This window comes from Mirounga leonina, unplaced genomic scaffold (assembly GCF_011800145.1).
Source record: "Mirounga leonina isolate KUSES-001 unplaced genomic scaffold, KU_Mleo_1.0 Mir_180, whole genome shotgun sequence".
Classification (NCBI taxonomy): Eukaryota; Metazoa; Chordata; class Mammalia; order Carnivora; family Phocidae; genus Mirounga; species Mirounga leonina.
This window is the reverse complement of record NW_023270469.1, coordinates 23,138,605-23,163,969: the sequence shown is the minus strand read 5'-3', so window position 1 is coordinate 23,163,969 and position 25,365 is coordinate 23,138,605. Positions and strand designations below refer to the sequence as shown.

The 25,365-nt window shown below is 38.3% G+C and overlaps 1 protein-coding gene across 1 annotated transcript in view; it reads right to left on the bottom strand.

The window, feature by feature from the left end:
* The window catches only part of CDH8 (cadherin 8), a 342,701-nt gene that overhangs the window by 136,497 nt on the left and 180,839 nt on the right, over nucleotides 1-25,365 (bottom strand). Inside the window, exons 4-6 of the mRNA XM_035025064.1 lie at nucleotides 22,023-22,190; nucleotides 17,876-18,063; nucleotides 14,235-14,488 (exon numbers count right to left, since the gene is read on the bottom strand). Of these exons, the coding sequence (XP_034880955.1) occupies nucleotides 14,235-14,488; nucleotides 17,876-18,063; nucleotides 22,023-22,190 (610 nt within the window). The remainder of the gene's footprint in view (nucleotides 1-14,234; nucleotides 14,489-17,875; nucleotides 18,064-22,022; nucleotides 22,191-25,365) is intronic.

Below are 25,365 nucleotides of genomic sequence, written 5' to 3'. Positions count from 1 at the left end.
CTGAAAAATTCAATGCTTTCTAATTTATGTCTTAAAAGTCACAGGATCCATACCTCTGATATTGAAGGCTCCATTCTAATTTCTTAAAAATTTGCATGTTTTGGATGCAAATTTTTGTTCCTTTGCAGAATTACTTAAAGTGCGTTAGACAAAAGATTTCGTTTTGAGAAGAATAGAATACACTTTGGAGAGTCATCTTCCCACCAGAGTAAGAAGGAACTTCCTATTAACACAGTGGGAAGTGGCATGTGAGAAAATGGGCTCCTTGGGTCATGTTAACATCAATCCTAATGACGGAAGTTTGGGAAATATACACTCTCCATCTAGTACAATGAGTATGTTTTAGAAGCCCTATTTAAACTTTCTCATTTTATTCCAACAAATGCCCTGGTTTGCTTCGATACTACTGTTTCACTAGCCTACAGGAGTATGTCTTAGAAGTAAATGGTAAGAACTTCATCATCTTACTTTTGAAATTAAGGCTACAGATGCAAGAAAATTCCTACCTAGACACAGAGCACCTTGTTTGGAGACTCGTTTAACCTACAGTATTTCAACCATGAACACAAACTGATGTCACCAGTTTACCCAATTAAGAGTAGCCTGCAGAGTTCAGAAGTAAATATAAGAAGATACCATTGGTGCAGGGACTGAGAATAGATCAAAAGGAACCATGGATATCTCTGTGTTGGGAAATAGCACCCAATTTCCATGGCGGCTCCCATTGATATTAAATAACCATTTTTACAATTAACACAGCTCAACTATTTGTATTTCATGCCAACATTTGGCACAAAATCCCAGTGTGTGTGTGTGTGTGTGTGTGTGTGTGTGTGTTGTTGTTGTTGTCCATATTCAAGTACTATACGTACATATTCATTCAAAGCATCTCCTACCTCCTCTTCCCAATCCCACCCCCAACACTATATACAGAGACCCTCTATCCCCTGTTCAATTACTGCTTCTTGGTTTGTAACAATGTCAAGAACATTTTAAGGATTTTTAGAACTAAGTTCCCAAAGTCAGGGAACTTTTCACTGCCAGTGGCTTTGGTGCAACATGAGGAAACTGTGCCGGATAAACTGTGGAGTGTACCCAAAGAGCTACACCGATTACATTAACCATCAGATAAAGATAAACTAATAGGTTTCCTAAGAAAAAATTATCGTGGACTATATTCTTTCCACTATAATATTTGTGAAACACCTGATGATTTTTCCAGGGTATGGCCCTTCCATTCCTAACTTCTCTGCTAAGCCAATTTATATAGCCAACCCTCAGTTTCTTCATCTAAAAACAAGAACAATACGATTGCCTTCTTTTAAAGGTGAAGGTGAATCCCAAATTAGATAATGTGTTCTAAATTTCCTCACGGTTTTTATAAGTGGTTTTACACAGAGTCTTTATCATTATTTCTAGAAGACACTCGGTCAAATATATAGGTATTTTTAAACAACAATCAAATATTTCAAATACTCTGGTGTTTGGTGTTCATATGGAGAGAGACATAATATTGTCATATTTCGACTTGCTGTTTCCACCTAAATAGTGAGGCAGATTCACCCAACACAATCAATCTCAGGTATCTTTTATTTTATTTAGGGTCAAATATAGAAATCTCAGATTTCAAATCCGTCAGTTCATATGAGCTTCCATTTTCTGAGCGTGTGTTTTGTTTTGTAGTTTGTTCCATTTTTATCTTGGAAAAATAGAGACCTAAAGCCACATTCTCGTGTGTAACTTTCTGCCATAGTACCAAAAGAACAACAACAAAAGAATTCTTTAAAATAAATCCTAGATAAAATTTGATTCATGATTAATTCTTCAATATTTACATAGTATCTTTGGAGAAATTCTAATTTTCTCTGAGTCATCAAAATAATCATTCATAACTGCAAATTCTAAATATGATATGATAGCAAAAATATGGGGAAAAATAGAAGGCAGTTTTACACATTGTGAAGGGATTAAATGTAAAATTTTTATTATTATTTTTTTAATTTCAATAAGGTTTTCGTGGTTGCTTCTTTTAGGCAAGTGAGATGCTAAACGTTTGAATAAAGACTCTCTTCTTGGACACATAGGTGTGACCTTATCGCTTACAATGAAAAGTGGCAAGCTCTGTAATGAAGTAATGCTCACATTGCAGTGAGTAAGTCCAAGTGTGCCTGGGAAAGGGTGAGGGGTGGTCAGAGATGACACCAAGAAGATGTAGCATCTGTTTGGGGACAGGAAGAATGAGCAGGATTTTTCCAGGTAGAATATGTAGGGACAGCATCCTCAGCAGAAAAAAACGCATGTAGAAAATCTTGAGAGTTTAAGTTGATTTAGGAAACTATAAAATTAGTGCTCGCTTCAGCAGCACACATATACTAAATTGGAAACCATAAAATTAAAGGACTAGACTAGTGTGGGGGGAGCTCAGGTCAGACAGATGAGCATTCTGTCATTTCTTTCCCATCCTTCCCTTCCATCTTGGCTCTTAGCTTTCTTCCTTCATTCACTCCTTATTGAGTATTTCTTATGTACAAGGCATTGTGTTAGGTGCCAAGACAGGTATGGCCTTGGTCTCATGTCACTGAGTCTATAGATGAAGAAAGACAATGAAAGTAAGTAAGTCTTTTCAAAGCTTACAGTGATATATTCATGAAGAAAAAAAGAAAAGGGCTGAGATACATAAAATATTACAAATTATTCGTATCAAAAGCAGCAGCAAATATGAAAAGTCTGAGTTAGGAATATGTTCACTGTGCTTACAGACCTTAACAAAGGATGGTGTCGCTGAAGTTCAAGATTCAACAGGGGAAGGACATCAGGGAATACATCATGAAGGACCTTGGAAACTGTGTGAAGGAATTTTTTTTTCACCTGTAGGAAATGGGGAGCCATGTGAAGAAATATAGCAGGAAAGTGATATAATCTAAACCGCAGCTGAATTTCATAGAGATCTTTCTGTGATACAGATATATGCTCCAAGCCGTCCAATATGGTAACCGCTTGCTACACGTAGCTGTTTAGCCTTTGAAATCTAGCTAGTGTAACGGACCAATTCAAATTTGTATTTTGTTTCATTTAAATTAATTTCATTCCAATTCAAAGAGGCTCATGTGACTAGTGTCTAATCTAACGGACGAGAGAACTCTAAACTGAGTTAGAGATTAGTTTGGCAGCTGTGTGGATATCAAGGGGTTGGAGGCAGGCAAATGGGACTTTTGTGAGTATTCACATTAGAGATGATGGTGTTGGAGTTTAGAAAGTAAAATAAACAAGATGTGGTGATTATATGGATGTGGGAAGTAAAGAAGATGGAGGAAGACTGAAGAAATACCCTTACGAAAGGCTCACAGCCTCTTCCTCTTCTTAGGGGAAATCTAAGAGTGAAGAACATCCTTTAACTCCCTTAAATATCTTTTGGGGGCTACCAATCATGCCAATAATGACTTTTCTCTATATGAAAGGATATTCAAAGTTGATGAAGTTACATTAACACTAAAACAGAGATAGCGTGAAATTAAAAAAAAAAAAAGAACCTCATTATGCAGCTGTCTGGACCATAGGACCATCCCTGGGATTAAGATTTAGTAATATATTTAATGTATTTATCATGGCCTTTCTAATTTTCAGCTTCTCTGCTAAACCCCGTATATTAATTTCTTATTTAATTCTCCATATAAATGACTTTAGTAGCCCATATAAATTGTCCTCTTAACATGGTTGCAAAATGCAGATAATACACATTTTTCCCCACTCATAAAGTTAGTGAGATACTAAGTGTCATATCCTGACCACAGTACCTGACACTGAATCTTAGATAGTGATGAGGACAGTGGTATTTGATTATATATTTGTCCAATTTTGGTCAAAATCGTTTACTGTAAAAAAAGAAAGAAGTGTTTATGGAAAACATGCACACCCACGGAATACTAAGAGTAGTGCGTAACTACATTAAAGCAGGTATTTTTTTTTAATGTCATAAAGTTATATATGCACTGAAAATTTCATTGGACATTTAGTAAATTTAGGCTCATTTAGTACATGCTAAGGACTTATGGTAAATGCTGGGAATTCACAGGTGCACAAGATGTGGCCTTTAACTCTTAAGGGCTGGAAAAGCATTTTAACTGAAATAGCTCGCTTACCTATCTGATATACAATAGTACTAATATAAGCACACTATTCCAGTGTTCAAGCAGATGTAATTCTCTCTAGGGGGACAAAAGTATTTTCCACCAAAAATACTCATCCCTAAACACAATGCCTGCCTACACGGTCTAACTTAGTCTTATACATTTAAGCAAGTGCAAAGTCCGATATCATGTGCTTGATATTTAATAAAGGTGATCCAGAGAGGCTTCCTCTTTCTCCAGAGAGCAGATCTCCCACACTTCATGACCCTCTGGGTCCTGCTCCTTTCCATACCTGTTATCTTCAATTTCAGACCCTTGGCTTTGGAAGGACATTTAGGTCTTTTGCTGTCTTCTGCACTATTAAATATATTTTCCATAACTGTGACCGTTCTTAAGGACTTTCATAAATCTTATTCTCATTTACTGTGAAGCTACACACCTCAGCAGACCATCCCAAAACTTGATTTGAATCCTGAGGCCCATTTGGAAGGCACTTCAACTTGAACTGTTTTGCTCCCCAGCAAACTGGCTCCAGACACATAGAATAAAGCTAATAAACTTTTGATAGATGGAAGGAAATGGCATTTCTCCATTTTTAACATCTCTTCTAAAATATGCAATATTATGTTTTCCTCTGTAACACTAAGTCAAATCTGATTGTCCTTTATCAAAAGCTTATGTCAAATCAGAGTGTAGAAATATAAGGAAAAATAAAGGCTTGGTTGAAATGACTCCCATAAATATTTGAACATTGGACAAGGATGTCAATCTCCCTTTGTTGGGATGGAAAACAGAGGATTTATTTTGCCTTATGAGTATAACAATGTTAGATAACACTGCTCAGCCTACACAAGCATCTTTGTTTCTCTCAGAATATAAACATTACTATCAGATTTTGTTCCCAAGAGGAGACAAAGACTTCACCAAACAGAAAACAAAAACAAATAAACACAGGAACTTTTTTAAACCCATGACCAGCATTTTCCAATTTTTTTCTTGTCCCTTGATTATTAAGCTTTTTTTTTTACTACTCTAGATCACCTGTTTTAAAATATTTTATAAACTCAGGCAGCTTCATGGTTTTGGATAACTATGGCCATACCACACCGAGAGCCTTTCAGCTAACTGATCTGCCACTTCAGTGTCTGCATCTCAAAATGTAGAACAAATATCTATTTGCTGAAAGGGAGATACTGTAGTATGGTGCTAACATGGGTAGAGGAGCTACATGGCTAGCAGGATGAACTTAGTCAAATTACTTCCCTAATAAAGAGGCTCAGAGCTCTGATCCATGATTGACATGAAGATATGCTGTGAAGATCTTCCTTCGAGGAAGGATGCCTGAGCTGTGTGGGGAAGGGTCAGCAGACAGTCTTAAGCTATCCACTCCCTAGAATCTCAGAGCCTATGCTCCAGAGTTTATCTGGAGATTAAGCAAGCAGAGGGATAAAGGCCCTTTTGGCATGAGGCAGGACTCCTCTGATGATCAACACTCATTCCAGAGAGACCCACTGGGTTGGGTCAAGGTTTTGCAGAGACTGTGATGTTGTTAGATTTCTGCCCCTGCACATCCTACTTTTAGTCTCCTTCCATTCCTAACAAACATCCTGTACTTCAGACTCCCTTCTAATCCCAGGGAAAACAATCTGTAACAATTTGTTTAATGCACATAGAATATGTGTAATTTATAGAATTAATGTAATGAAGTATAAATGAGATACATGTGAAGAGCACTATACTAAAATACTAAATAAGCATGAATGAAGATCCACAGATTATTTCCAGTATCACTCATTGAGTATATCGACTCTCAAAGGGAGAATACATGTTAGAGATGGTTGAACATATTACAGCAAATCTCTTCCAAGTGACTTTCTACTTCATGCCATCTTATATTTTTAGATACAGAAATACTGCTACTCAGAGAATTTACCCATACCCCGAAATGCAGAGACCAGGGTTTGGCTAAGGCAGTCTCCAGCCTGAATTCTAAAAACCCAGTATTGTAGTCATTACTGAGGTCTGGAGAATGGAGGAAAAAATGGGATTTTATAACAAACTCATGCCAGAAACAAGTAAATTCCTCACTCCAAGCAGGTAAGCATCACAGCATTTTTCAGGATGCCCTTTCACAGCCTGTAGGGTAGTTATGGGGATGGGCCCCAAAGCTACACTAAACAAAACCAGACTTTTCTGGCAGACTCAACATGAGTATAACCTGCCGTGGGTCCCATGAGGACCAATGTCCCAAGGGCTCTCAGGAAAGCTTGGGAGATGCCAATTCCCATCACATAGAGCTGGAGTCTCATACAAAGAATTTCTTTGACTGCTACAGGTTTAAAACATATATATATTTTCTTATCTTTAGGGAGTTTCTGAGACAGCATAAGATCATGGAATGATATGGGAGCCAACTGTTCAAATTACTCATGAAAATCCAAACCCCTATCAGTCTAGGGTAGGGGTTGGCAAACGTTTTTGTCAAGTAAATATTTTAGGCTCTGCAGGCCATACACTCTCTGTCACAGCTACTCAACTCTGCCGTTGTAGGGCATAAAAGAATGAGGATGGTTGTGTTCCAATAAAAGTTCATTTTAAAAAACGTGGTAGGCCAAATTTGGCACACAGGCTATATAGTTTAATGACCCCTGGCCTAAGGTAATAGAGTCGAAGTACTCACTAAGGTCATGAGTCTCCCTTAAGTAGGTCCTACAGAAAGAAAAAGGGTGGGGGAGGGGGATGGAGACTTATATAGTAACAAAAAAGATGCATATCCTGTTAAACATAGAGGAGTAAGTATTGTGATACTTGCAACACTCAGTGCCTAGAGCACAGACCAGCACGGGAGCGTGCGTGTCCTCCCTCACACCGTAAGCTCCAGATGTTCGGCAAAACTACGTGAAGTTCAAAGATTGAATGTGCTGCTTGCGGTTTTCTCTTTCTTAAGAAGCGCAATGCACTTTAGCAAATTAACATACCTATGAAGTCCTGGTGCAAAGAAACGTGAGTTCCAACTGATCTGGCCACAGTGTCTTTAATCCCAATAGTGTCCCTTCGAACAGAGGGAGATGCTGCTCTTGGAGAAAGGCAGTGTATATCTATTTTTCAAATTTAACAGGCATAAATGCACGTTTATTTTATAAAAAAGGTTGTGCTGAACATTGGTTTGCAGCCTCTGTATGGAAAATTTATAGGAAGATGCAATTTGGAGTCAACTGCAAGTGAGGACGCTACGTAGAGCCACTTATAATGAAATAAACCCCTTAGTTATGAATCAGTTATTATATTTCACTGAACTCCAACTGTTTCTTTCTCACTGCTTAATTTCATTCTAGCTTTTGTTATTATGCCTAAAGAAACCATTTTAACATTTTCTCGCACGCACTTTTAGTATCAAAAATTCCATCTACAAGTTTTCAGCTTTTTGCCTCTAATTGTTCCACTGGTTGCCCTAACTGCTTTAATAAATAATAATATCTGGTTCTGCTAGTCCCAGGATTCTAAGGTCCCTGCATCACATAGTATTTATGATTCCTCTAAGGAGAAAAAGGAGCCCTTTTCTACCCAAAGCACATCATTTGCATTTATGATATACACACACTCTATACACATATAGAGAAATAGAGGAAGAGAGGATGAGAAAAAAAATTATATACACACAGTCCCCTATCCAAATTAATATTAGGTTCTCTATAGTGTGAGATAGTTCCACCTTGGCATCATTAGGTATCGTGGTTGCTTCTATTTAAATTCACCATGAAACTAAGAAACTTGCTCCTCCTCCATGTGACCCTCAAGTTCCATAATCTAACTTTATCATTTTTAGAGAGCATGTATCTAATTAGATAAATACGAAGAGCTTGGGTTTTCCATGGCTATTCAGCCACCCTCCCTACTGTAGAATAAGGTCTATGAGGGCAGAGGCTTGTCTTTACAGAAAGTACCTAGAAAAACCTGAGTTACACTGATATTCGTTGTACAACAAAATAAGTAAATCCTATAACACACACACACACACACACGTGTATGTGTGTCTGAATGAATGAACAGTTATCTGACTGAATGTATGACTTAACTGACACATTAACTACTGGTAGTTGAATTAGCAAGTACAGTGAGTTTTCTGGAACAATGATTTGAAGAGTTGGTACTTCTGAATTGGGAGACAATCAAACTTTTATTTGGCTAAGAGTGCAGAAACTAAATGACCAAGTTTTAATTATTTTAAAAGGACTCAGTCTTTGCACCAGTTCTCTGCACACTGTTGGTGAGAATGCAAAGAAGTGCAGCCCCTATGGAAAACACTATGGGAGTTCCTAAATAATAATTTAAAATAGAATTACCGTATGATCTGGCAATCTCACTTCTGGGTATTTACCCAAGACAATCAAAACCAGGCTCTTGAAGAGCAATTAGCACTCCTATGTTCGTTGCAGCACTCCTTACATTAGCCAAGATGGGAAAACAACCTACATGACCATCAACAGATGAATGAATAAAGAAAACGTGGTATATAGATAGAATGGGATACTGTTCAGCCTTAAAGAGAAGGAATTTCTATACTGTACCACAACAGACGTGAACCTGGAGAACATCATGCTAAGTGAAATAAGCCAGTCATGGAAGGACAAATACCACATGATTCTACTTACAGGAGATAATCTAAAATGGTCAAATTCATAAAAGCACAGAATGGTGGTTGCCAGGGGCCGAGGGAAGAGGGAATGGGGAGTCGCTAATCACCGGGTATAAAGTTTCAGTTACACAAGATGGATAAGTTCTAAAAAGGTGCCGTACAACATTGTGCTTAGAGTTAATATTATATTGTGCACCTAAAAATCTGTTAAAGAGGAGAGCTCATATTAAGTGTTCTTATCACCAAAACAATAATGCAAATAATAAATTAAATTAAATTAAAACAGACAAAAACTAGGTCCTTACCAAATATGGGAGTTACTACAAGACTGGGGAGAGAGTCAATCGATACACAGTCTACCCTCTAAATTAATGCCAGGTTCTCAACAGTGTGGAATATTCCCACTTTTGTATCACTGGACGTCAGGAATATAAGGAGAGTATTTTTTGGAAAAGAGCTCATTAACAGCAAGCCAGATAACTGCAGTGAATTATAAAAATGCCCAAGTTCAAATAGGAAGAACAAAATGCAATCTCTTATGTTGAGTGGGCACTTACATTCAGGAGAGGAATTAGGACAACAGAGCACTGTGGCTACCATGATCATGTGTCAGTCTACTCTGCCTGCTGAATGGCCATCATCCCCACTTTTATTTTAAGCAGCTCATGTAGTCTTATTCAAGGTGAATGCTCTGAAAGAAATAGGAAGCAACTACCTAAAAACAACAATCACATGTCATCTCAACATCATGCTAATACCAAATACACACTTGAAATAAATTTATGAAAAGGAAAAAAATGAACCACAGCAGGTTAACATGAAGGCACTGGATTATATTTTAACACTTAGTCTGTGCTAAGAATTTTTACCTTACATATAAACAGTTAGCTGCATATAAGAGCATTTCAAAGTGTCTGTCACAAAGGATGGGCTCAGTAAATAATGAACTGTCATCATCCCACTCCTCATGCAAAATGCCAGAACACAGCAAAGCATGCACAGGCATGGTAGTCAATGGTAAGAAGAAATTTGGGTTTAAATCCTGGCCCTGCACTCCGTACTATATGACAATACACAGGAAGTCATCCTTTTAGAGCTTCAGCTTCCTTCTCCATAAAACTAAAATCATACTCACTACTTCACAGCATCTTTTATGAAAAATAAGTGAAATGATACATAATAAGAACTTAGCACAATGTCTGATTTATGCTACTGTTAGAAGATTGTTTCTTCTTTTACCTCCTTAATCACAATTGGGTTTACAGCCAATAGTAACAAAACCCATACAAAGGGGTTGGACTAATGAGCAAGGAGCATTCCATCCATGTTCTGGTTAATTACACAGACCTGGGATATTTTCCTTCCTTGTTGGTATGCATCCCGAATGGAATGAAGCCATTTAGAGAATGAGTAGTTTATGATTTCAATTAAAATCGGTCCTACTAAGCTGTTCCAACAAGCAGAGACACAGTTGAAGTCACTGAGATCACAGGGGAAGAAAGTGTGGCAGAGAGACAGAGGATAAGCATTGTGTTGTCAGAAAAAACCTAGGTATGCACCACAGTTCCACTCTTGGTTATTTGTGTGATACTCAGCAATTTAGGCTTTTTATCCATAGTTTCCTCATCTGTTAAGTTGAGGTAATGAGTATGTTATCGTATAGAGGTGTTAGGAAATGAAATGAGTACATTTAGCACATCCTTGCCACATACTGAGCACTCACCAGTAACAATATTCACAGCAGTAGCAGGGGCAAATTACACTAACTGAGGTTAGTTAAACTATTTAGCCAGTAACTGTTATAGGAAAAGCAGATAATGCTGCACAGTCAGCAACCTTTAGGAGAAGAATCTCTGTTAAAATAAGCACTGGATTTTTCATTTGCATTTATGATATACACCAATGGTGGCTTTATTAACTAGCAATGCTAATTAATAGCTACTACATTTTTAAATTCAATAACTTAATTTAATTATTTCAGTAACCCTATGAGGGACATGATATTATCCCAAAATACAGATGAAGAGACAGTCTCAGAGATTTCCAGAGACCGGCTAGTGAATTCGAACTTTAGTTTGCATAAGCTCAAAACATAACATCTTTTAAATAGTTTACCCAACATTATTCGATATTACTGAGAGACATATAGCACTGAAAAGAGTAGCAAATGTTTAATTAAGGTTCCTGGAAGGAAGAAGGTAAGAACCTCAATGTCATTGTCTATTTTCCCCTGAAAGGGAATATATAGATAAAGATAAAGATACAGATAGAGGTGTAGGAATAGATATAGATACAGGTCTAAGAATTTTAAAATACATGCTATTTCCGGCTTGATGATGTCCTCTCAAAAGAAGTTGAGTCTTATGGGAAGTTGAGCAACCAATAAATGACTGCATATTTTAACACGGCAAATGCCACAATAAATGCCTATTTCTTGCTGCATGGCAAAGTAAACATCCCCCTAAAAGCTGGGCATATTCTTGTCAGCATATGAAATACAACAGTTCTAAAGAGACAGTAATGCATAGCTATTTGTTACTCAGTAATTCCCTGAATATCTGTGTCCTCTAGTTCTGTTTAAAAAGGTTAAATGGCTCTAAATCTGTCTGCTAGACTCATAAGGAACCATGCATTACTCTGGCTAGTCAGGAAATTTAATTTTCTACTCAAATTAACCAATTGTGCCAGTAGAGAGGAAAGCTGCTCTCCATAACCCCATGAAGTGGGGTTGTGGGAGGGGATGGGGGGGGGAGCAACAACTGCAGAAAAGCAGAACAGGTGCTGAAACATGCAGCTGATGATTCTTACATTCTCATCCCATGCAGCCAATCCCCCTGCATTCAGACCTGTGTGGGACTTGCCTTCTGAATCACACGGACATCAAAGCCCTGTTGTAAAATGCTTTGAAACAGTATTCACCCCTTCTTTGGGTGGGACCAGATGCCAAGGAACGAGTGCTTGCTTGAAATCTATCAGAGGCACAGATATGTCCTTGTCATCGGATGCTATTTTATCTGTCCATCTCTCCTGGTAACACAGCCTCAAATCCCCTTTAACTTGCCTGAAAACAAAACACTCCTAAGCTGGGCAGTTGTTGCTAAGCAGTTTCAAGCTTCCTCTACACCTGCCTTTCAAAGCAGTGGTAAGAATTTGGGGGGCCTGGGAGGCTCTGTGGATTGAGCGTCCGACTCTTCATTTCGGCTCAGGTCATGATCTCATGGTCTTGAGATCGAGCCCTGCATCAGGCTCCGAGCTGGGTGTGGAGTGTACTTGAGCTTCTTCTCTCTCTCCCTCTGCCCCTCCCCACCTCCCTCTCTAAAAAAATAAAATAAAATAAAATAAATTCAAAGCACTAGTAGTAATAAAACATAACAACAGTAGTAACAACAATAATTAACTACAATGACAATCATCACTGGATTCCCTGGGTACTGGAAATAGTATCAGCAAATCTCCATGTTTGCATCAATAAATGGAAAGATAACAAAATGTGCAAAAATACGTGAGCAACCAGAAACCTGGATTTTTAACCAGTTCTGCAAGTTGACAGTTGCCATCACTAGGGCATGACAAATTCTTCAGCCCTCATCTCTAGCTGATTAAGACCATGTCTCTGCATTGGAAGTCTGTTCCCACTGCCACTATGCATTCCATGTTTGGAGTTTATACAAGATTGCCCCAATATCTGAACCCCCCTTTCCCTACAGGCCCCTGGCTTGGCATACTCCTGAGCCCTTTGTGTGCTCCTTGCTGAAAAGAGTAAAACTCTTGTCAAATCAAGTGTTAAAACTGGCCCCGTCACTCAGTTGAACCCATCTTACTCACTGCCTTCATTCGGTCTCATGCTTGGAAATGCGAGGAAAGTGGCAATTGCTCCTGTCTGTGTTCTTTCAGAGAAAATGCAGGAACATAAAACAGGACAGACTCATTACTCAACAGACAGCATTGCCCATATGTATAAATCAGCATTTCAATATACAGCCATTTCATAACTTCAACATGTAGTCAGAAAATGGATGACCACATACATGTAGTTTCTTGGATACTTATTGTCCTTGTATTCAACACTTGGTCCTTTGAGAGACACAGTTCTCTTAGGCAAATATGGGCATTCTGTGTGGCTATGGATTGCTGAACTTCTTTAGAACTGAGAATGGACAACTGGCCATTTTTCAAAACCCCAAGTGGGATTTTACCTTTTTAGAGGTTGGGCTCTTTTGAGGGAAGCTTTTTTTTTTTTTTTTTTTTTTTTTGTATCCTTTTGGGATACATTCTACATTATCAAGAGTTTTGAAGTGGCTTGTATTAAAACCAGCTTTTCTGGATCTGAAAAGAAAGATTTTTTGCCCTAACTAAAATTATCTGGGGCACTGACTAGTCTGTGGGTTTCAACTGTAGTCTCACAGTTTCCATACCCTTATGAGCAATGAGAGTTTAGTACATAAAAAAGAAGTGAATAAATAAAACTTCCAGAAAGCTCACCTGGCCAGAGTTTCCTTGATTAAAGTAGATGGAAGTATATCCATTCAATAAGTTGGGATCAACTGACATCTAATTCACAGATTAAATGGACAATTCTTTAAAACTGTCTTCCTCCATCTCTCTCTCCTGACAAACATTTCTAAGACAATATTTGAAATCCACACTCAAACACATCATTAGCCAACACTTCACCCTTGGAGACCAGTGTACAAGTTACAGATTTTCAGTGTTCTTTCGGAAGCAAGCTGTTTAGCTTGAGCACTTTTACTGTCATTTGGATGACTGGCAAAAGAGAAAAGATGTACACAGTTCAAAAGAAAAAAAAAATTGAGCCTCATTTCTAAAAAAGGCAGAAAAACTTTAATAAAGGATTATTTCATCTTGGGAAAAAGTTCTGAGCAAGGAAAGTACTTCCATTTTTTTTTTTTTAATGGAAGAGAAAGATATTTTCTAAAAAAGCACCAATCCAGAGATGCTGACCTATCAGAAATGTCCATGAAGTGATAAGAAAATAATTTCAAAGCCAAACACCAAACACAGAAATAAGACAGGGGCCTCTTAACGCACTGAGACAGTAGTCTCATGCCCCTAAAATCCTTATATATACTTCACTTAACTGTCAAAAAAGAAAGAAGACAAACCAGCAACACTTGCCCAACACTAGAAAAAAAACCAAATACACAATCAAGCAGAGAAAATATAAAAGATCCACTCAGAGGCACTGCAGAATGTATGCAATTTTGCATTTTCAGTGAGTTCTCTGAAAGCGGCAATAGCTTTATTCACCTTGATATTCCGGGCTCTGGGAACTGTACGTAGCTTTGAGGAGGCGTGTTAAGAGCACGCACGCACACATTGTGTTGACCAGAATTCCTCAGGCATGTGAGCATGTTACCAAAGGCAGCCACACAGAATGTACACATAGCTGCATTTTGTACTGATGTGCTCATCATTTAACTTAGCCTGTACACCTTCTAAAAAAGAAATACCTTATAGGACTGGAGGTGATATCAGGGTCACGAGCAGTCACTTGCCCAATCACGGAGTTTAGAGCAGCATTTTCATGAACTTCAAGGAGGTAAGTCGGCGAAGAGAAGACAGGAGGCTCGTCAGCATCCTCAACAACGATTTTGACCGTTGCCGTGTCTTTAAAGGGCCCCCTGCCGCTGAAACGTGGGTCAATATGGACATTGGCTGCCTCTACCTTCAGCGTATAGGATTTTTTGGTCTCAAAGTCCAGAGGCTGTTAAGAAATGACAAAGATGAATGTTTCTCACTAATGACCACAGCAGCAAGAACAAATGAGTATAATGCTGATGGATGGTCGTTATGTGCATTTAAGCCCATTTGTGAGCCTTAATGGGCTCACTCTCCATTCCCTCAGATTCAACCTGTAAATTTTACAGGCATTTATTGATATCTGTTTATTATACGAGCTCAGTGAATCTAATCTCCTATTGTTTTGCTTTGTTTTGCTCATTTCACTTGGAATTCACAAAATATTCACAGTCATGAATTGTGCCATCAAAATTTCACTTCAGAGTCATAATAAAATTTTACTAGTGGTGGCATGACCTGCATACCAATCAGCCAGTTAATCGGGCCTCTGCTGGTAGGAGATAAGGCGGCATCGAACACAATCTCTATCTGGGAAGAATATTTTATCATTTCTGCAACAGTGTGTGAAATGTAAAAAACTAGAAATAATCATTGTTTAGTCCAAGGAGACATTATAAAGCATAATTTAGCACTGATCCCAACAAAGAGTGTTTTCTTATTTCACTTCCAAAAGCACCGCTGTTCTACGGATCATGTGGCTAAAATGAGGTTTATTATTTTTTAGGGTATTCTTAGAAGGTCTCTATTATAAGTTCAGGGCCATGAAACAGGTGGGCATATAAGGAAGTATGTATGCAGATGCATATTTATCTGTGTTTATATTTAGAAGAAGGAAGGGTAAAAGCAATATATATAGATAGATAGATAGATAGATAGATAACTAGGTTTGGCTGTACCTCTACCAACCACTTAAAAGCAATTTGAAATTACCTCATTGCACCATTACTGACAATATTTCTGACACATTAATACCTCATTCCTTAAAAGCCCCTGAAACCTCAGCTAATGACCTAGGTAAACAGAAGTGGGGAGAAGCAAATAGTTCCCTTAAACACTCAGATGCCCATCTGTATCGGAATCCTTACAGTGCAAGTCTTGGCAACTCATAACACTTTAGCTTTCAAGAATAAAAGTCTGTCAAGGTTCAGAGAGACAATTTAGGTGTGCGCTGCAATTCTTCATAAGAAACAGAACTTCAAATCTGCAATGCAGATTTTTTTTTTTAAGATTTTATTTATTTATTTGACACAGAGAGATAGCGAGAGCAGGAACACAAGCGGGGGAGTGGGAGAGGGAGAAGCAGGCTTCCCGCTGAGCAGGGAGCCCGATGCGGGGCTCGATCCCAGGACCCCGGGATCATGACCTGAGCTGAAGGCAGACGCTTAACGACTGAGCCACCCAGGCGCCCCTGCAATGCAGATTTAAAAAAAACAATTTGCAAGACAACCTGGCATTAGTGAACTCTTTCAGAACCCCTGTAAAAGCTTAAAGATGTACTTATTTCAAAATTTGGGATTGATTTTATCTACTTGAATTCAGTTCTCATGAGACTTGGCTTTTGGGGGAAATATTTTCTAGTAAACAAGGCAGATACTCACTTCCCTGTCTATTCTGAAATTACTAGGCACCTGTACGTATGAATAGAGGATTCAACATCAGCATTTTCATAATTTGCCAATCACCCCTACTGTAACAATTTTGCAATTTCAAATTCTTCACAAACACTGTTAAGTATAGCAGATTACGTTCTGTTTATTTTTCTGAGCTCCACATAATGATAATGTATCCAAACACATCCTGGTGTCCTTAGGATTTTATCAGACAAAAAAGAAGACCCATGAATTGTAGAAATATGACTCCCTAACACATTGTTCTCTACAGTAAATTACATGGGTTTCTTGGTGTCAAAATGTGTAGTATATAGTTCCATGTTTATGAATAACAGTGAATAAAACTACAACACACGGCTAATTGCTTCAGTTTATAAAAGAACCCTATGGTAGCAAAGGATAGCAGTTAATAATAACAATAAAAATGACATTAGGAATCAAAAATGACATTAGGAATCAAGGAAAATGTGGCTCTGGGTTATTCAGTAATTGACTCAAGTATAATTATACTGTACTCTCTTTTAAACATGAGTTTTTAAATACTTAGCAACTCTTAACCTAAACTCAAGCCAGGTAGAAAGCACAGAGTTAAAATAAATGCAGCCATTGTTTTCCCCTCAAAATTAATTTAAACAATTGATTTTGTATACAAAAGTATATCCAGAAAACTCCCGGTTCCCATTGTCACCATGTCTCCAATGGGGGATTCTAAGAGCATGAGCATTGGAAGCAGATTCCTATGTAATACAACAGAGAGAATTACATAGTAAGCTTGGAATCACATGAATGTAATGCTGAGCAAAACAGACAGAAGAATTGTTGGCTCCCAACAGTGTGCTCTGCCATCTATCTTCTTATTCATGAACCAACAGATTTAATTGAAATTAATTTGTACTATTTCGTGAAAAAGACATGAAGAACAATATTGAAAAAAATACTCATGATGAGGATAAAAGGGTATTTTCCTTGCAAATGCCAATGCTCACAAAATAATGAAATGCGTTCTACACATTTTTTTTTAATGTAAATGTCATGATGATAGACAGATACAGAAAACACTGTCCAGAATTTTTCCCATTTATCACAAAAGAAATGGCTGCTGGCAAAAGTAGATGCAAATCACTGTACATTACCTGTACTATTCATGGAGATATTTCTTTCTCCAATGGTAGCCCCACACCCACGAGTGAGGCAAAGATGAGCTTCATTTACCATAATGCTTGGACTTTTGATACATGGTGTTGAGTATCCTAGGGTAGCAGGGTTGGCCCTGCCCTTCTAGTGCTAGAGTTGGCTAGAACAACTGAGGTGGATGGCTCTGTCTGTCTTTGAGTTTCCCAGAAAGCAGAGCCTGCAATAAAAACTTAGGAATCTTCAATGCATTTTGTGGAGACATTCCAGGAAACAGGAGTACAGAAATGGGGAGAGTTATACAGAGAAGGATTAAAACCATTGAACTTGCCACCTCTGTGGGCAACTGAATCTTATCCTTACTGGGAATCCTCTTAAGAACCATAGAAAATATGCCTCAGAATAATGTCTTCAAAGAATAAGAACAGCCTACCAATCTATGTCCTTCATTGCTTGAGGTTTACCTTCTGAGTGTTGACTTCCCTTTGTGACTGGAGTGCTCTGGAAAGGAACTGGGCAAATTCCTTCAGTTTAGGGAAGAACACTGGGGCATAGACGAGGGAGAAATGATGGATGATATGCGAAGCTAGCCACACCATGGTAACTGCTTGGCATGGCTTTAGCTGGAATAGAAAGTGGGGCCAAAGGTATGAGGTGCAAAAAGGACTCAACTTTTTCACAGCTAAAGAAGTGCACCCAACTCCTGTCAACTTCAAAACTCAAGCTTCAAAGAGGTATTTGGAAGATGAACAAACCCTTCCTTAGCTTACCTTTCTTAGTCTTATAATGCCATCCTGGGCCTGGGCATCGGAAGTGATTTCAAAGAGCGCTGTTCCATCTCCATCGATGATGTCATAGGATGACTGTGCATTTTCACCAATATCCTGATCATTGGCTTTCACCCTCCCTATGGAAGTGCCAAGAACTACATCTTCTGGTACTGAGAAGTGATACAGACCTTAGAAAAGGAAAGGAACACTGAGCAATGCACAAATTCCACTCATTTACTAACCCATTTAGCAAATATTTACTGGGTACTTTCTTTGTTCTGAGCACACGTACAGACGTTAAGAACACAGTGATGGAAGACAAAAGTATCCCTTTTGCTGCGAAATATACAATCCTTTACACGAGTCAGAGGCAAAGAGATCCCAGAAGAAGTGATCTCTTTTCGAGACTCTTCTGAGATATGAAACTTATTCAACCATATGTTTACCAAACATATATTTGGAGCTTATATCAGGATGTTAGTGAGTCTACACGAATGTTCTTTCCAATTTGCCATAGAATCACATTGGCTGCCCGTGGGGATACTCATTGTTGCCCAACATAAAATATTAAGCTAATTTCAGCACAGAAAGATGCAATGTGTAACACACTGAAAGTCACTTTTGAAGTTACCTTTATATTTATAGACTTGTAGACCATTTTTGATAAAATCCAATTACTAAACTTCTGCTGTGCCCTGCAGCAAGCTGTTCAGACACATGAAATAGCCCTCCTGTTACTAAAGTCCTCACTGCTCTGAAGACCAGAAATCCTACCTCCAAAACTCTCTAGGCAAAATACAATTATACACTGTACGTTTATTCTCCCATGGGGCCAGTAAAACGTGTCTAATTAGTGGTATTAGTCCCATTTTTACTCAAATCGCTTCAGTTGGTGTATTGGTGTCACTCATTTCATTGGCGGAGGGAAGCAACCATAACCCCTAGACATCACCACTCGGGATACACCTGCCCTACATCTAACGGCCAACTCCCGCACTTCTTTGCCTGAGGCTTTTCTCTAGCCTTCAGAGAAAAGCCATTTTACCCACTGCCTGTCAGGCCAGAACTACCAGAAAATTAATGCCCTCACAGAAGCAGCCATCAAAGACTCACACAACTCAGGATATAAAATCCCAGGCTCCTCCCCTCTCTGGTAGGGTAACACTGAGCTATTTCCTCTCTTTTATTTACTGTGTTTCAGAGTTTCCCCAACGGGATACAGCTCCAGTCCCCCACAGGTTGTAGCTGGCTTGATAATGTACTTATTGGCTCTCTGTCCTTCTGTCTCACATATCCTCGCTCCCCTACCGGCGATTCCTGGGATCATCTCCAATATAAACTACTTATAATCAAATTCTTGTCTCAGTGCCTGTTTCTGGGGAACCCAAACTCAAGACAACCAGGAAGTTTTAGTCCCATTGAAAGGGGAAAAAGATAAATATTTGATGAGCTATAAACAAAAAAGGAAAAATTAAATCTGAAGAACATTACCTAATTCTAGTCAGAACTCAATCACTGAGTCCCCTGGACAAACTAAGGCTTATTTCACCCGATCTAACAAGATTATTTCAGATGATGGGTAAGGTTTTCCTCCAGCACTAACACACTTTTATTTAATGATGAAATAAAAATGTCTCTTAGAATCATGAAATTATGGGACTGGGGAACAAAAATGTTTTTCAAATAGTTTTTCAAATAGTTTCACCATAAGGTAGGCACTTGAAAATCCACACGTCGAACATGAGTCTCCCAAATCTCTCATAATTGGTATAATGATTCTATTTCCTTCAAACTTTATATACCACATAAGGTTTGAGATGATCCCTCTAGGTATGCTTATTAAGTAAATAAGCCAGCAAGGGGTTTCACCTTGTTGCTAGTCCTACATCAAGGAGCCTTGGGAAGCCAAGCAAATGGAATGTTTATCCATTCCTGTTCTGCTCACTCATCATCTCTATCAGTGTGATCATAGTTAAGAGTTACTACCCCTAAAAAAGGGAACACTTTCGAAACTCACCTCCACTGCTGAACTGAAACAATCATTTTCTGAGAAAGAAGAGTTGCATATTACAGCCTTAACTATAATGGCCACTGAAAAGCAAATAAAAGGACCGGGAAAAAGATAGGAGAAATAGGACTCTCCAGTTTAATAATCTGGTTAAAAAGGGTGGCATTGTTATCTGATTTATGCATGGCCAGAAGTGAAAATTCTAAAATTGCTAATGAAAATGCATCCTTTCTGTTCTTTCTACCTTGGAATTTTGTTCTGCAGATAAATTCTCAAAGATACCTCAAATGTGTCCTTTTCAAGCCCCACTTGTGTCTCTCTTCCTCTCCCCCTCTCGCCTTACTATTCTCTCTTCAAAAACAGGTTCCCGGGGCGCCTGGGTGGCTCAGTTGGTTAGGCGACTGCCTTCGGCTCAGGTCATGATCCTGGAGTCCCTGGATCGAGTCCTGCATCGGGCTCCCTGCTCGGCGGGGGGTCTGCTTCTCCCTCTGACCCTCCCCCCTCTCATGTGCTCTCTGTCTCTCTCATTCTCTCTGTCTCAGATAAATAAATAAAATCTTAAAAAAAAACAAAAACAAAAACAGGTTCTCCTATGGTATTCCCTATCTGGGCAAAGAGCATCAGCAGGCATGTAATCTCTCACGGCAGACATGTGACTGAAAATGCAATGTACCCTTAGATGTTTCTTATCATTAACTCTTAAGTTTCTGTCACACCTATATGCTTTCTCCAGTTCCAGTGAGACCACCCTCGCTTGCTAGCTCTGCTTTCACTTTTTACATGAATGCTTATGAACACCCTTTAAGTGGCTGCAGTGTGGAGAACATATCAGAAGAAGGCCACCAGACTTCATTTTCTCTGATTTCCCTGGAATCCAATTCTATGACTTAACCTACAATGCAAAACCTTTTAACGGCTTCCCAGTGATCTTAGGAAAAAGATCATGGTACTTAAAATGGTACTCCAAATCCAAATATGGCTATCTCCTGCCTAACCTAACTCTCTAGACTCGGATGGGAGTAAGATTTTTTAAATTCTCATCCGGAGACATACACCCCTCTTTCATGGGGCTTTAGGACATCCTCTTCCACCAGTTACAATGTCCACCCTCCCCATTCCCCTGGTTCCGCTTTGTTCCAGCTAATTCCTATACATCGTTCATATCTCAACTCAAGAGTCTCCATGTCTGAAAGGCCTTCCCAAGTCACCTAGGTCAGATATATTGGATAAGTGCTCACAAGAAAGGGAACATGTGGGGTGCCTCGGTGGCTCAATCGTTAAGCATCTGCCTTCAGCTCAGGTCATGATCCCAGGGTCCTGGGATCAAGCCCCTCATAGGGCTCCCTGCTCAGCAGGAAGCCTGCTTCTCCCTCTCCCACTCCCCCTGCTTCTGTTCCCTCTCTTGCTGTGTCTCTCTGTCAGATAAATAAATAAAAATAAAAATAAAAATAAAAAAATAATAATAAAAAGAAAAAAAAAGAAAGAAAGGGAACATGTACTGTGAGCATATTAAACAGTTGGAAAATAATGATTATCTCCCGGATTCATGGATGGTGGCTGCCTAGAATTTTGTTGAGATGCTTCCGAGGCAGAGCACGGCTTTAGTAGGGATGAGTAGGGTCAGCGACCACTGATGGCTGAAGGAGGAGTCAGAAGAAGTCACAAGAAGGAGGAGTGCTTATTTTTGCAAGTATATCGCATATCTGCTTTCCCCCATCAAGCACTACAGAGTTCAGTTTCTTTTATACAACAGTGGGACTATCGGTAGAACACTGTCTGAGGTGTATTTTAATCATTCTCTCAAGTTCTTAGTGGGAGGTACCACGAAACAGAGAATTAAGCACACATCTTGCAGTCAGACACCCTGGTTCTAATTCTTAGCTCCACTATTTACTATACATTGAATATTTGGAAGTTTTCTCAACTTCTTTGAAATCTGTAAACTAGGGATACATTGAGTACCAAAATGACAGGATGACAGGAGAATTGGTTGTTTCATATATATATATGCATACTTTGTGTATAATAAGCATTCAATGACTGCTATCAGTTTTTTGGATGTTGCTGAAAATCTGAACGTACGTTCAAATAGAAACGACATACTTGGAGATTTTCACCCAATGCAGGGAACTCACTTACTTTGGGCAAATTTTGGAGGATTGTCATTAACGTCGGTAAGGGTCACTGTAAGTGTTGTGGTCCCAGACAGGCCACCAGAGTGTCCACCCATATCTTTGGCTTGGATGACAACCAGGTATTCCTCCTTGGCTTCTCTGTCCATGTTGGGAAGAGCAGTTTTTATAATTGCTGAGGGGGGAGAAATGGGAGAATGACTTTCAGACAGACAGCTCATTCAAATCAAATGTGACGACGCTGTCACACAAACATACCCATGTGCACACATCAAGTCCCCGCTCAGATAATTTTCTGCTTTCTTTTGCCTTTTAACTGGTGTCTATGATGCCAACACTGAGAAAGATTTTAGTCACAGGCATTAGTGGTTAACTTGCAAAAATACATTTTATAGTATATAAAAAAGAGAACTTGCAAAAATATACATTAAAAAGTAAACAGAATGGCATACTCTTGCCTACCAAATTAAAGTATAAATCATAACATAGCCTCATCTACCCAGAAAACCCTGGAAGTGAAAGAATCTTACAATTTATCACAGACTCCAATTCCCCTACAAGAGGAGTAAATACATAAATAGCTTGCAGGCTCTGAGGTCAAAGATAAATTATTCTGAAGCTCACAAATACATCAGAGAGATGAAAGAAATAAATGCATTATTAGGATCAACTCAGATGAATAAAATACCAATCAGAATTAATATAGGCAAGTGTCTAAATCCTAAGGTACTGTTCAACCACATTTATATTTTAGTTATTACATTTTCTCTATTGTAAAATAAAAACTTTAGCAAAAAATGAAAAGACAGAGAAGAGAGAAAGGAGGTGAAACATAAAATCATACAAAATAATATAATATCATCAGTGCTAAAATGTTCATGTTTTTTAGTTTGATATATTTTCAGGGTTTCATCCATCTGCTTCTCTATGTGTTTCACCAGTAATTTAATATTCTTCTTAAAGATTCAAAATTTGGGTAGATACTTCTGAAGTTATTTTAAAAATCTTTATTTAGCCCTCTCCCTACTCTCATATCTCTTTATAGATAAATATTGCTAACATTTGGATGGGTACATTCCCAAAGCCATTATAGGTATATGCATACAAATGTACATATATGCATATGAACATTTAACCACAAATGTGGCCGTGATATAGGCACTTTTCTGGGACTTTCTTTTATCATAGAGTGGGTATCTTTGAGATCCTTTTTTGTTGTTGTTGTTAGTATATAGACATCCAACTCATTATTTCTTATAGCTGCATAATTCTTCATTTATGAATACACTATCAGTAACTTAAGCTTTCCCATATCAATGGATGTTGCACTTATTTCACTTCTTCCCATTTTAAAGAATGATTAGCTATCTTACAATGATTGTACTCTATTTTTTCTGTGTCCTGCAGTGTTACTTAACTCTTCCTCACAAAACACACCTCCCACCACCATACTGCTAAAAGCTCAAAACAAAAATTACTGTGACTAGCCCAAAATATTGCTGTTGAATGGATGTGCGTTACACCTCTGGCCCAAGTTAAAGAAAACTGTCTGGATTAAAGATAATTCTATTTATTAAAGATAATTCTCTTTATTATCTTTAAGAATAAAGAATATTTATTCTTTATTATTGTGTAGGAATATCATGCATGTCCAATTCAAATTGAGGATGAGCCACTCGGTCATTTCTGAAGTTGTAATTGTGGTTTGTTTGGTTGGTTGGTTGGTTGGACTCTTAAGCTCTAATTAAATCATCTGTCTGTAAAAGGTTTGCAAGGAGTTGAAGTCCCAGAATTATTCATGTAGCAGGCGAGGCACAAGAGTGCCCAGGGAAATCTAATCCACCCAGACAGTGTGCAGGCTTTGGGAAGAGCTGCGAGTTCCAATGTACTTTATTACACCTTGACACCACTTTTATATCCGAGATTCACATGCAGGGAGCACTAATTGGATAACCCTGCTTATTTGGGAACATTGATAGTAACATAATAATATCTTTCAATATAATGGCTTGTTTCAAGATTTGATCATATCAAAATATGACTCAACAGACCATACTTATAGGATTATAAACAAAAACAGAAGAGAAAAACAGAAATACAATAATCATGTAGACTTAGATTACTGTGTAGAAAAACAAATGAACAAAAAACAACAACAATAACAACAAAACCTCATCAATAACAACAAAACCTCAACAAAACCAACCTCATGAGATGCCAGTCTGGCTACTCTGCCATGGATATATATTCCGTAACTCAGAATATCTTCATTACGGGCCCAATTCCAGTAGAAAGGATTAGAAAATTGTTTTACTCCCATAATAGTTACATGAATGTTTGTAAAGTTTAGGTACCATCACATTCTAAGGTCATCATGAACTAAAGCCATACATTGGTCTTTGGAATTTGGCACACAATGTCTAATAATCAGAGGAAACTAATATAATTCCCCAAGGAAGACAGAGGTTTTTTGTTTGTTTGTTTGTTTTTTTCAAATGAGTAGATGGGTTGACATCTACACATGAGTCCTTTGAGGTTACTTCAGAGGAAGAATTTTTATAATTTCCTCAGACCCAGAGAAGTGTGCTATGTATTATTCTCATCATTTTTTTTAAATATATTATGAGAGTCTAAGAAAAAAAAAAAACCCTGTAATGTCTCTCAGACAACTTGGAATTAAAATAGTTCTGAGTCTCAGTTATAATAGCATACTTAGGTTTAATGACTATGAGTTATATCAAAATATGAGAGAAGCATTATGATGGAGGGATTTGCTTAAATGGGACAAGAAGAGCTCCACAGGTCTCCATCTATTACAGAAATGTTTACGCTCTCCACCATCAAGGTATACTCAGTACTCATAATACCAAATATGCTTATCTCTTGACAAGTTTGAGTCCCCTTATAAATGCTCCCTCATGTTGAAGTCAAGCAAGTTTGGTTTCTCATGTTATTCTCACACTTGCTAGCTTTGTGACCATGAACAAATTATTAAACTCATCAGGACTCAATATCTTGCCCTATCAAATGGAAACAATATATTATCAGCCTCCCATTGTGGGTATGCTGAGACTGTGTGAGAGAATTCATGCAAAGTTCTTGGCATACACTAGCTACCCAATTATGCTATTTCCCTTCCCCTTTTCCCTTCCCAGCCATAATTTATTTAATGCTTATCTGGATGATGGTTACAGTGCTAAACATTCTCCAACTGCCCCTCCAGATCCACTTTCCAGCATTTTCCACCTACTCTTGGCATGGAAGAGTGACCATTATGGATTGCCTCAATGAACTAACTTTCTTTTTCTTTCTTTCTTTCTTTCTTTCTTTCTTTCTTTCTTTCTTTCTTT